This window comes from Alosa pseudoharengus, unplaced genomic scaffold, assembly GCF_046254945.1.
Source record: "Alosa pseudoharengus isolate Yale_2024_CS ecotype anadromous, Long Island Sound unplaced genomic scaffold, YU_APseudo_1.1 YU_APseudo_1.1_scf_17, whole genome shotgun sequence".
NCBI classification, from domain to species: domain Eukaryota; kingdom Metazoa; phylum Chordata; class Actinopteri; order Clupeiformes; family Clupeidae; genus Alosa; species Alosa pseudoharengus.
Window position 1 is genome coordinate 35,475,840 of NW_027468640.1, and position 13,753 is coordinate 35,489,592.

At 45.3% G+C, this 13,753-nt stretch overlaps 1 protein-coding gene across 2 annotated transcripts; it reads left to right on the forward strand.

The window, feature by feature from the left end:
• The first annotated feature begins 767 nt into the window (after positions 1-767).
• Positions 768-6,854, forward strand: haus3 (HAUS augmin-like complex, subunit 3). Of its 2 annotated transcripts, XM_076289793.1 has the most exons (6): positions 768-788; positions 2,840-3,631; positions 4,251-4,463; positions 4,766-5,163; positions 5,789-6,017; positions 6,197-6,854. In XM_076289793.1, exons 2-6 carry the CDS (start codon positions 2,888-2,890, stop codon positions 6,401-6,403), a joined length of 1,791 nt encoding a protein of 596 aa, XP_076145908.1. In that variant the 5' UTR covers positions 768-788; positions 2,840-2,887; the 3' UTR covers positions 6,404-6,854. The 2 variants fall into 2 exon arrangements, with proteins under 2 accessions (XP_076145908.1, XP_076145907.1); XM_076289792.1 differs by having other exon boundaries at positions 779-3,631.
• The last annotated feature ends 6,899 nt before the right edge of the window (positions 6,855-13,753 follow it).

The window sequence follows — 13,753 nt, forward strand, 5'->3', positions numbered from 1 at the left end:
TATTGTTACCTTATTGGGGAAAATAATAATTAGAACAGAGGAGCTAAAATGCCTTAATCTAGCCAGATTTAAACAATATGTTAGGTCTTACTCAATGACAGAGTGCTTAATGGCATATGATATGGACAGGAAACAATATATGGAAAGATGGGTTAAAATTAAAGAAGTAGAAGGATGGGATAAATAGAAGATCTGGGTAAGATTTGCGATAATATACATTTTGATATCTGGATGGCTGTTTCTTTTTGGGGAGTAAAAGGGGTGGGGGGTTACATCTTTTGTGTGTGAGTGTGGTTTTTTTTTTTTTTTTTTCTTTGTCCTTTATGTTCATCTGGCTTTGTTTGTAATTTGCTGTGAAAAAAATAAATAAATAACAAAATAAATAAATAAAGATCTGAGCAAATTTGAGCAAATTTCTTGAAAAATGTTTTGCTGTGTGATGGAAATGGACTATCAGAATAACATGGCAATTATATATTGACAAAAAATCATCACATCATCAGGACAGGTTTCTAAATATAGACTAAAGGAAAATAAACCATCGCCTACGAATATAAAAACATGAAATGTTGCCGGTCAAACGGTAGCATAGTTGAAAATGTACACTTGAAATTTGTATTTTTTGAAGTCTCTCAAGCCCCTCTGCACTTCTCTATTAGATCAGTAGATGGCAGTAATGCACCAGAAATGTTAGGGCGAAAGGAATTAAATGGGATTGGCTTTCGGCTTTTAGTCCTCTCCCGCATTCCGTACAGTGATTTCTACGGCGGGAGTTTGATTTTGTAGAGGTAAGAGCAATCTTTGGTAAGAGATTTATGTCTCGGTATTCACTGCAGGCATGTTAGTAGGCCTATTTTGGACGTGGATAAATGTTTTATCTGTTTGAAGGTATTGAAGCAATACTGTTAACGTACGCTACTGAAAGTAGTCATAGCCTAGAGTTTACAAGTAGTTAGCAAGTTAGCTGACGTTAACGTTAGTCAAAGATCGGAAAAATTGCGTTAATCCGCAAAAGACAGGAACACTTAACATTAACTCAGAAAGCTTCGCGCTAAGTTAAAAGTAACTTTAACGTTGTCTCACGATTCCGCTAACGTGTAACTTACGTTTAGGCCTGTATTATTATTGTAACGCTATTAGGCGTTTCGTGACATGAAATGTGATTCTGACTTCCAAGGGCGGGGGAGGCTGTCTTTTTCGCTCGCGCAAGCAGGGAACATGTCATGTCAGAGGAGTTGGAAGACCACAAAACAGAACGCTTTTTGGTTGGTGGTTAAAGCTAAGGCAAAGATTGTAAGGGTCCGCCTTAACAATCTTTGGCTAAGGTAGCCTATTTCAGGGGTTCCCAAACGTTTCCACGACAAGGCCCCCCAAATACCACTAGGTTCTGGCCAAGGACCCCCTTGATTTTTTATTAATTAAACCCGTCGACAATACTACGGCAAATGTAAAAATACATTAAGCTAGCTGCTAATCTAATAATTATTTTAGCCACAACCACATCGCGATGGAGCATACGTATGTAAAAAAAATATTTGGGGCTTTCTGCTATATGAGAGCCATCACTCTACTATTATTCCCAGTCATTATCATGGGAAATATGTTCAGATATGCGTCACATTATTATAATGGCATTGTATAACAACCCTCATAGTATATTTTAAATGTTTCAAATGTATTTATTTCTTGCTTTTATTTTTCCCTCCAACTTGCTGAGTCCCCCCTGGCACACCCTCGCGGCTCCCCAGGGGGCCCCGGCCCCCACTTTGAAAACCACTGGCCTAGTTAACCGCCATTAAACTACATCATATAATATTCTAGATATAGAATACTATAGATAGATAGATAGATAGATAGATAGATAGATGGATAGATAGAATACTATATATCCCATGAACCCTTCATTATTCTCAATTGATAATGCTACCTACAAATGAAAACTGACCGTTAAAACTATGTAGACCTGTTTTCACAGTGTCTACAACTGAGAGGTAAGGTTTAGCACTGCTGTGGCATTTCGATATTCAAATGGGTAAGTGGCGTGGGTAATAGTTTTATGGCAGATAGCCTAGGCCTACAGGCTGCCCTAAATAAAACTTTGTACAAAAGTGCACATATGCCTACTGTCTTCACAGAAAAATAAAAATATGAGCTTGACACAAATTGAAAACTGACAGTCAAGATGCATAACAGCACAAGACTGCAAGTAGGGCTAAAACCCATGTCTAATAGTAATGCATACTGACCCTCTGCTGGCAATTTTTTTGATGGTTGTAAAGGACAGTGAGCCTATAGACCTAATTGAAAGTTAGATCTTTATGAAACATGTTTTAGATAGCCCATCATACCTCAGGTCCACTTGTAGCCTTTTAGGCCTAGTGAACTGCCTTAATACAAATTTTACTAAACATTTTAGCCTTAATGTAAAAGTGAACTTGTGAGACTTGCTCATTTAAATATTTAGGATTTAAATAGCTTAAATCAACCAATCTCGTGATAATAATATGTCCTGCTGTTTATGTTCTGTGTGCTTCTCTGGCACGACAACCATGCTTATATAATCACAATGTTTACGTTTTGTCATAATGTCAATGTTGTTACTCGAACGGTGAGGTGAGAGGATTCATTTTGTTATTTAATGTTAGGTGCATATGTGTAGGTTCATCTTTCCGTGTGTGCCTGGGAGTTAACGTTGCAGGTGTCCAAACATTGCCTTCTCTAACCCAGACTCTTTGTTTTGCTACTAGTGAGTAACAAAGTATTCCAACAATTTTAACTCACTGATCCACACACAACAGAGCAGAGGTCCAGTTAATTCCCCTCCTTTTGTGCTCTTCAGCTTGTGTTTGAGTATGTGTGTGTGTGACTGAAATAGCTTAACTGCACAATGAGCGGGGTCCACTTTGTGGAGACTTTGTTTCGCCTGGGCTATCCAGAAGCCTCTACTCTGAAGCCCACAGAGTTTGACTGGATGTTTGATGACACCGCGGAAACCCAGGAATTCCTGCACTTCTTCTGCGGTCTTGGAGCCCAGAATGTTCTGTCTGAGGAGGAGGAGCGTGGGTACACAAGCCTAGTTGAGTTGGGCAAGCCCATCCTGACCGAGCTGGAGCTTGAGAAATTGGAACAGCTGATGAGGTCAAGGCAACTGGAGTTAAACGAGGAAGATGAGAGTGATGAGCTCGTGGATGTGGTGGAGGACACTGCTGACGAGAGTCTTGTGGGGCTCCAGCAGGAGCTGGAGAACCTGCACAAGCAGAAGCGTCTGAAGCACCAGCGTCTCCTCCAGCTCCAGGGTCTGGGGCAGAGGTATGCTGACGGCGCCTCGGCTCTGTCTGAGCGCGCTCAGAGCCAGGAGCAGGACGACGGAGGAACGGAGCCCGTGGCGGTGGCGAAGGCTCTCGCCAAGGAAAACGTGACCACTAACGTGGTGCTGCAGGACCTCCAAGGCGAGGTGAAAAAGCTGCAGGGCCTCGTGTTTGCAGAGAGTGATGCTGTGGAGAAGCAGCAGGAGTACCTGCAGATGGAGTGCCACTCCCGCCGCTCGGCTGCCCTGCTCTCCCTTCTCCCACTGCAGCCGTACCTGCAGGAAGTGCAGCTCGCCCTCCACAACATTATGGGTCACTACAAGGTAAGCCCTACAGTACATTACATTAAGCACACACTGGGAACAGGCCTACACCACCACAACATTATGGGTCACTACAAGGTAAGCCCTACAGTACAGTACATTAAGCACACACTGGGAACAGGCCTACACCACCACAACATTATGGGTCACTACAAGGTAAGCCCTACAGTACATTAAGCACACACTTGGAACAGGCCTACACCACCACAACGTTATGGGTCACTACAAGGTAAGCCCTACAGTACATTAGCACACACTGGGAACAGGCCTACACCACCACAACGTTATGGGTCACTACAAGGTAAGCCCTACAGTACATTAGCACACACTGGGAACAGGCCTACACATTAGAAACACCTGTACCAGATCTGATTATTTTTCTGCCACTGGTCCATTTGTGGTGGTTAGTAGCTACAAGATTTTAACTAGTGCTCATATTCCTCATATAGTCTGACCAGGTTTAATCTTTAACATCTCTTCTCTTTTTAGCTATTGAACACAAAGTAATTGTTCACCTTTTTTGAATTGGTTGAAGTATAGCCCCACCATAACAAGAGTTGCTGGTGCTCATTAGCTGTTGCCATGGCCCTCATCAAATACTGTCATTTCATTATTGCAGAGGTGCCTTGCTGAGGAAACGTCCATGTTGGATGAGGAGGGGGATGATGGGAAGGAGGAGGGGGATGTGGTGGAGAGGAACAAGGGCGAGCTGGCGCGGCTGCAGGCGGCCTTCCTGCTGGTCCAGGCGCAGCTGGTGCAGGCGCGGGCAGAGGAAGCCGGAGCCAGGGCGTCCAAGGAGTGGCTCTCACAGAAGAGGAGCTCCGATGCACAGGTGAGACCCACACCTAACACACACACACACACACACACACACACACACACACACACAGAGACTGTCATAGTCTCACTTGCTGGATGATCACACCTTATCTCACAAATGCATCTGTCCCCTAAACATATGGACAAGACGGATACATCCTTGCTTTCACAAACTAGTGAAACACATGTAACTGCTCTTTCTGTCTTTTTTTCTTTTAATGTGGGCTTGTTTTTATTGTGTGCAAAGAAAGTCGTTTTTTTTTTTTAAATAAAGAATAAAGTCTTTCTTTCTCCTTTCACCCCATCCTCTTGTAGTCTGTGCCCCCCGACCCCGACGCTACCCCTACCGTGCCAGCGGATCGTCTCCTCGCCCTCCTTCACCATTGTGCCAAGGCGCTCTGCCTGCCTGTGCTCCAGGCGGACGCGCGGGATCAGGCAGAGACGGTGAAGCACGTCGCCACTCTGCAGGAACACTTATGGGGGGCGCTGCTGAGCCAGCTCACCCAGCTGGAGCTGCTGCGGGCGCTGCTGGGGGCCGAGCGGGACGCTCACGTCGCCGCCCTCACACGCACGGAGCGACTGGCGCGCACCCTGGAGGAGGAAGAGGCCGCGTGGACGTCCCGGCGGAGTGAGGAGCTGAGGCGTCTGCAGGAGAGCGTGCCCGGTCCTCAGAGTGAGCCCATCCTCAGCACTAAAGACCCCACCGTCAAGAGGTGAGAGGCACGAGGAGTCCAGAGATGGGGAAAGGTTATACTAGGTGAAGGGAAGGGTTAATGGATGGAAGGATAGATGGATGGATGGATGGATGGATGGATGGACGGACGTGAGAGTGAATGGGTAAATGGATAGATGTTTGATGATAGAAGATAGGTAAAAGGAAGGATTAATGGATAGATGGATGGATGGATGGATAGTTGGATAGATCGATCTGGATAGTTTGATAGATGTGAGAGTGAATGGGTAAATGGATAGAGGTTTGATGATAGAAGATAGATGATAGAAAGTTGTTGTGGTACTGTGTGGGAAACGGAGTAGACAGGAATGCGGACCAGTATGGCTTCGTAAATCTTCATACTCATACTTCATACTTCAAATCTTCTTAATCATAATCATAATCATAGCATAAATCAGTGCAATACTTTAAAGATACTGTTGTACTGTACTAGTTAAAACAAAGTAGAAATGATTGCTGGCCCATAGCACATAGAATGAGGGGGACCATCCAAGACAAGCCAAATGTAATAGCGTAGTTAATACGCATTAGAAGAAGTAGTCTAAGATATTTAGACTACTGCGGAGCCGCCAATGTTTCAGGACACTCCTCGTCCATCCCTGCAGGTTGCTGGCCATGCTGGAGTTCCCTGAGGAGACTGACCGCTGCTTTGACTGTCTGGTCGACCTCACAGACTTGATCTCTGCCCAGTCGGCTGAGGTCCAGCAGCTGGGTGGCTCTAAGGGCTTGGCCGTGGCTGAACTGCAGAGTCTGCAGGTTGGTCTGGAGGAGGAGCATGAGGCTCTGAGGCGGACTGCTCTCTGTGAGGCCGGCCAGGTGCAGCTGTCCCCGCAGGTACGTGCTTATTGCTGCTGCTGGCTCCTCACCTGTGCATTAGTAGCTGGATTTCCCTCTAGCATTTTAATGTGAATTTTGAACATTAAATCACATAAACTAAGATCTGTCCGATAAATTTTTATTTGCAATCACAGTCAATCTTTTGCCCTGTCTCTCTCTTTCTCTTTCTCTCTCAGGACATGTCTGAAACCATGCTAGAGTTGGAGAAGCAGACTGCCTCCTTCTTCAAGCAGCTGCAGCAGGTGACTGCTGAGCTCTCCTCGAAGCGCTCCCTGCTGAAGCGGAGCGCCCCCCTGAGGAGGGAGAGGGAGCTGTATGTGCTCTTCCATCTGGACCCGTCCCAGCTGAGCAGAGTGCTGGAGGACTGGGAGGACCACGAGTGAACCAGACGACACAGCGGCCTCAACACAACTTATCTCTGCCAGCTCTCCTTCTGCCCGAGCACCCTCACCCCCGACACACACACACACAGACCCACTGCCGCAAATTACAGCTGGTGAAGATGGCGGTTTGGTACCGCATTAGAAGTGGGAAATCCCATATTAGTTATTCGGTCCACGTTTTGACCCGGTGGCTCTCACGTCATGCACCTTAGTTTACTCTTTTTCTTTGTTGGTATGCGTGCAATAGACTATCTCTCTGTGTATGCTCTAATTCTAATGCACTTTCTAATGTCTTTTGTGTTACTAATATGATGTTGCTTTTAGACTTTATATACTATGTCCTATATTATGCTTTATAAGTGACTGAGTGGAAGTTGGATAGCAATCCTTGAGGTCATCCAAACATGCCCTCACTGTGGTGTTTGTTTTGTGCAATAGGTTGGTCAGAGGAAAGGGGGAAAAGCACTTTAAATTTTGTATTTAAAAAAAATAAAATATGAAAAGCATTTAATCATTTTCTTTTCCTACTTTTTGTATGCCTGCTCCGATTTGGTTCTCATTCTGCCTACTGAAATTAACAGTCTGTAGTGGTCATTCACCTGGTTGCTTCCTAATGGCTTAGGTTTGGTTTATTTCTTACTGTGTACAGTGTAGAGACATGACATTGACTGCAAATCCAGTGTGATATCCGGTTCATCGAGAATTGAACTGAATATTGGCACTGAATAAGTTTGGTCGAGTTTGGCATTGTTGATATGCTATTTCAACCTTTTCCCTCGAGCTGAAGTGGGGAAATGTGCTGGAGCAAGAGAAAGCAATGTTTTCAGTGAATCAAGAGAGTAGAGCCTCCCTAACGTAACATCTTACACCCTGCAGGACGACCAGTAGATAGAGAGAATGGGAGCGAGAGGGACAGAGATGGAGGATCAGTTCAGCCGTCTGTATGCAGGCCCACTGTCTGCGTCCGCACAGAGGATCGTGGCAGCGCTGAGAGCCGAGTATGCAGATAGGCCCGGCAGGAGCCACAGCTGTGAGTCAGACAGGCAGTCACACACACACCAAAGGACACTCATTGATAGAGGATAGAGGATGGTATTAGACCAACAAAAATGTACCTACACGACCACACACATACAGTGCAACTGGAAAGTTTTCAGACCCTTTCAAGTTTTCCACATTTTATTATGTTTCACATTTTCTTTCACATCAGTCTACACACAATGCTCCAATACTCCACAACAAATCATAGCGACCATTGGGTCCTTGGTTACCCATCTGACCAAGGCCCTTCGCCTTTGTACTCAGTTTGGCTGAGCGGCCAGATCTAGGAAGACGTTTTTCCATTTGAGAATCATGGAGGCTACTGTGCTCTTCGGCACTCTCAATGCTGCAGAAATGTTCTTGTATCCTTTCCCCTGATCTGTCTTCACACAACCCTGTCTCGCAGGTCTACGGACAATTCTCTTGTGGCTTGGTTTTCACTCTAACATACACCATCAACTGTGAGACCTTATATAAAGAGATGTGTGCCTCTCCTAATAATGTCCAATGAATTAATTTAGGCACAGGTGGGCTCTAATCAAGTTGTAGAAGCATCTCAAGGACCATTGGTAGAAGTAGGATGCACCAGAGCTTAATTACAAGCATGAAAACAAAGCAGTGTTTTCCATACATTGACTAATTTGTGGCAGCCCACCACAATATCAAAATTGACCACCAAACAAAAAATTTCTATGTTGTGGTATTGAAATGGGATGATGGGATTGACAAAAGTTGTCATTATCAACTTGTCGTGCAACGGAAGTATAACTAGGCTATTCATTTTATCGACTCCGACACAGAAACCCCCCCCCCCCCCTTCACCTACCACCACAAATACAAATAGTGGGAAACCTGAATTCTTATGAAAATTGAATATTTCAGTCTTTTATTATTTTTTTTCATACATTTACAAAACACTCTGCAAACACATGCTTTTTTTGTAGTGTTTGAGTATTGTGTGTAGATTGATGAGAAAATAAATTAATTGAATCCATTTTAAGATGAGTCTGAAACAACACATTGTGGAAAACTTGAAAAGGTCTGAAAACTTTCGGGTTGCACTGTAAATACAGAGAAAAAGTTACATTACCTCAAAGCAACCCCATGGATAGCACAAAGATGGTATCCAGTTTGTCTAAAAATGACGAAATGGGTCGCAGTCCTACCTGATCAACAATGCTACATTTTGCAATATCAAGTGTTGGGGCTGTATTGGCAGTGTCAGCTTTGGACTAAAGTGTCTGCTAAGAATTGTGAACATATGAGTTGTGTATGCATATGGGAAGGCATCAAACTAAAACATTCATGACCACACACACACACACTGAGTAAGAGGTGGATATGCATATAGGACGGTGTCAGATAAATGAAAACATAATCACATCACCACGTACGGGGAAAGATGAGTAAACAAAATGGGACAACATGCAGATAGCAGTGAGTCACACAGCAGAAACCTACGCAGACGTGTGTACACATTTACACACACAGTAAGAGCTAATTATGAAGATGGGGACAACATCAACTGCACTAGTGAGTCAGACAGACAGCAACACTCACATCCGGCGAGGGCTAAGTAGGCAAACAGGGACAATATGAGCCAGCATGGAGCAGTACACACTGTCCCAAGTGTTGAATGAATAATCTTTTGGCTATGCATGCATGAGTTTTACCCACAAGACATTACCCCGGTGGCTGGTATTGCGCACGGATGCATGAAGTGTGTTTTGTTGCCAGTCGCAATATTACCGGTACTCATCTGATCAATTCAATTGAAAGAGAGCCTTTTTTTATGCAGACATATTCACAAATGATAAACAAATCCGATCCGAAAAATTTATCCTAAGATGTTGAGACTCATCAGCTTGTTCTAACACTGTCTTGCAGCTTGTTAAGTATCGTTTGTGATGTTTTGCAGAGCAGCAATCATATGCTCATATGACAGTATGTAATTGGCTCATTAACATCAAACTGGTGAGGGACACTGAACTAATCAGGAGTAATTGACCTGTGGGATATATTTTAGTGAAGGCAATCTTAGGGAAACTCAGAGGACTGAAGTATATAATAACTTCTATAACTTTGCTGTTCAGTATAAAAACTGTTAACTATCATGACTCACCTTCAAATGGTCTTGATATGTGTAGAATTCTGGGGTATAATGTAAATGTAATGTAACAAGCTATAATGTAAATTGAATATATATTGTAACAGGTTTAGGTATGGTTTGGGGAGATCCTCTGTGATTGTAGGAAGTATAGGACAAGATGCATGTATGTTGTATTTGTCTCTCACATGCTTGTAGATTCACAGCGGAGACCTATGAACCCGTACCCATCTCAGAGCACATGGAGCCAGAGCCAGAGCCAGCACAACCATTCTTACTCCAACAGGTGGGTCAGAGCATGCTGGGTACACGTAAACACACCAGGAGATTATTACATGTGGACAGACATACAGTAGTCATTTCAATTACACACCAGGAGATTATTACATGTGGACAGACATACAGTAGTCATTTCAATTACACACCAGGAGATTATTACATGTGGACAGACATACAGTAGTCATTTGAATTACACAGCTTGTGTTTTAGAGACGGCTTATCTTTTGTTCATAGTGTATTACTGCTTGTAGCATACGCTTAATATGGATCAGTGCTAGATAACCTCATATTATTTCACTACATAGATGTAATGGAATTGTGCATCGTACATATGGTATGTGTAATTCCTTATCACCCGGAGAGAAGAAATACTCTTTTCTGATTTGCTGGCGGGGTGGCTTTTAATTCTGAATAACGGGACACCTATGAAGTAGATCTGGTAAAAAAAAGTTTAATCGCCGTTCCATATCAATGCTTATGAACAACGATAGTAGGTCGACGGTTGAGCCTGGAGGCAGGCTTCGCAACAATGGAATTTCTATCGCTGTTATAGGGCCAACGAATGTTGTACAACAAGCTGAACTAGTGAGCTTCTTTTTAAACAGAACCGCGTGTTTCCTTTGCTTTACAGTGGCCACCGGGTGATAAGCGGGATAACGGCCTTCGAGGTGTGTCCACCTCCGTTGCGCGTCGGGGAGTTCTTTGCCCCTCGCCCTCGTCCATTAATTCCGTATAACAGGACACCTCGGCGGCCGTTATCCCTTACATAAAGTATGTCAATCCTTGTTGCAGTAATGGGATTTTTGAGACACTGATTGTGAAAGGTCTGTTTAAATCAAACCAAAACCCCTGCATATAGGTCATGGCCTAGGCCTTACTCCAGTTTTACTGGCACCCAGGAGGAGTCTGACAGACCCACCCTCCCAGCCTCGACTACAGAGAGCGGCTCCTCACCCACTCATGCCACCCCTCTGCCTGCCTGGATGGAGTGAGTGATGAAGGGCACGGGGTGGAGGGGCATGGTTGTCATTAAAGGAATACTTTAAATAAATACCAAAGATTCTCATAGCCATAGATTTTCTCATGTGCACAGACATGTATTCTTTTTAGGTAAAGTCTTTCAATATCCCCAAGAGATTTAACTGGTGTAGTTGAAATATATTTTTTTTAATTACATTTGGTTGTGTGTATATGATTTGGCTGCTAACATCAAACAGAAATGATCCTTTGAGTCAATGGATTCATTGTGATATCTTTTTGTGCAGGGCCAAAATAAATGAGTATCTGTGTAGCATAGCCTTTGGCCTTCGTCTTAGCTTCGCCTGTCTTATTCACCCTTACAGATCAGCAGAGAGGGAGCCAGGTTTCCCTTCCTGTACGCAGGACAGACGGTCCCCAGTGCAAGCTGAGTTCTCCCTCCGCCTGGACTCCCCTCAGAATGAGCCCTCATTCCACTTCCACTCCCCGCCTGCTAAACACTCCTCAGTTCTTTTCCCCTTTCCCCAAACAAAGCCCCCGTTCCCCCTTCCATCTCCCCAGAGAGGCTCACCATTTTCCTCCACCTCCCCTCTGAAGGAGCCCCCTCCCACCCCTCTCTCCATTGGCAGGGGCCAGCTGGGGTATTCCGGGGCTCTGTCTGCTTTCAGAGGGGCAGTTAGAAGGCTGAAAATGCCCCAGTCCGAGAGCCAGACAGACATGGTGGCAGACCATTTTCAGACTCAGCTGGAGAGTGGGTCTGACCAGGCCAGACAGCAGATGATACCGGCCACCCACACCAGACTGAAGAACCGCCAAGACCTACGGTGTATGCAGCACACCAGACCTGAAACAAACCAGACTGGACCCGGTACACTTCACATGCAGCCTGAGAGCCACTGCGAAGAGACCAGACAGCGGACCAGACCAGACACCCACGCCGGACTAGACAACCATCACCAGGGGAATTTCTGTCACACTGCAGCTGAGATTGGGCAGGCTGATCCAGACAACCTCCAGACCAAACCAGAGATCCATCAGGCGCAGGGTACTGAGGGTACACAGGGTTCTGAAATACACAGTAACACAAGAAGTGATTTAACCGACTTGCAAAAACACGATCCGTCCGCCACATCACCTTTGGTTACAGTGCCGTGGATTCCCAGCGACAGATCCAGACAGAGGGGCTGGCATCTGTCAGTGATGCCCAGCAGAGAGGCCTCGGAGAGGGGGGAGCAAGCAGAGAACGTCCCTTCACCAGCTGATCCAGCTAAGAAGGGGGAATTTGGGTGCTTACTGGTGCCATCACACATGACCACAGCAGAAATAGAGAGCTCAGAGTTGGACAGACACAGTGCTGGCCCAATGAGAGAAGAGAGTAGCGAGATGGAAGTGGATTTGGGTCATAGCTCTGCCAGAGTGGTAGAACAAGAGGATGGGCATTTGATATCCACATCTCCTCCACCAGGATCTAGAGAGGCTACTGAGACTGTGACTGAGGCTAGTGAGAGAGGCGGTGATCTGGGCTCACCATCTGAGGAGAGTTCCATTCAGGCACATGGGAAGAGAGGTGTGGAAGAGACCCACATAGGTGGTGAGGACATGGCTGCCACACTGGCACGTGACCACTCCAGCCATCTCCATGACGCTCAGCTGGAGGCAGAGTCTGTTCCAGACACTCAGCTGCCCAGTGCCCAACCAGAAACCGCCTCCGTGAATGGCGGCCTATCGGCGTTTGAAAGTGGCGAAAACGCATTCGCCTTGAGCAGCACTTGCACGCTTCATTGTGACAACCAGCATGAACGTGAAGCTGATGACTTGCTCGATCAGGGTGACCAGAGGAATTGTTGTGAACAGAATGACCAGGGTGGCGGATACAAGGAAATCGCCGGGTTTGACGGAGAGACCTGCGTGACTGAGCCCAACCCCCAGGGGGTGCTCTCACGTACGTCCGTTCCCGCCGCAAAGGAAAGCCAGCCTGAGCTGAAGAGGCAGAGGAAGATCAGTCTGACTGAGGAGGATGAGGAAAGGAAAGCCAGAGGTGAGTGCAGTTCCCAGAGCACACACAGGAGGGCATTGCAGTGTTATTCTAATGATCTGTAGCATAGTTTGTCAACATGAACAGAGTTCATTTGAGGTTGCTGTAGTCATCAGGAGTAATTGGTGTGGAGTAACTGGGTGAAATTGAGCCTGGTGAAAAGATATTGTTCTAAAATAACCAGACATATAGTACAGTATGTATGAGCGGAGAAGTCATTCATTATTCTGAATATACAAATATAATGTAATCTGACACTCACTCAATCAGTTGCCTTTATTTGAACTATGAAGAAATAATCTAAGCTAAATCTAAGTTGTTAATTTCATTTTATACAGTGTGCTAATTAGATTCTGAGTCAGGCACCTGCCAAACGAGTTCTCAGTAGTTGTGAGGTTCAGGGGTAGAACTCTCTATCAGACTGCTTATAGAAATGCAAGCAGACAGATTTTAAAACTTGGTTGAGTTTTAATATATGCGCATGTGTGATGAGTGATTTAACATTTTGTGTGTGTGTGTGTGTGTGTTTGTGTGTAATCCAATACCTGGAGAGCGCTGCGGCTTCTTTTTCATTTTGAAGGCGCTTCTTTTGCTTTCTGTTAATGCTCTTTCGCCTCAGGATTATCTTTGGTAGTTAAGAGGCCTATCGGTGTTTGATGAGTGCATCTCAGGGCACACGTATTACTCTTATTACTATTACTATTACTTATTACTTATTACTGTCAAAGAACTGCTGTGGTTGGAGGTAGCTCTCTTGGTTACCCTTAGGCCTCTTTCTTGTGCTTGCCTTCCCAGAGTGCCGTGCGGTAGACCCCGCTGGGTCGGAGGAGCATGGCCAACAGAGGAGACTTGGCGTGAGCAGAAGAGTGCTGCAGTTCAGAGCGCCCCCTGCTGGCCGCACCCCACTGCA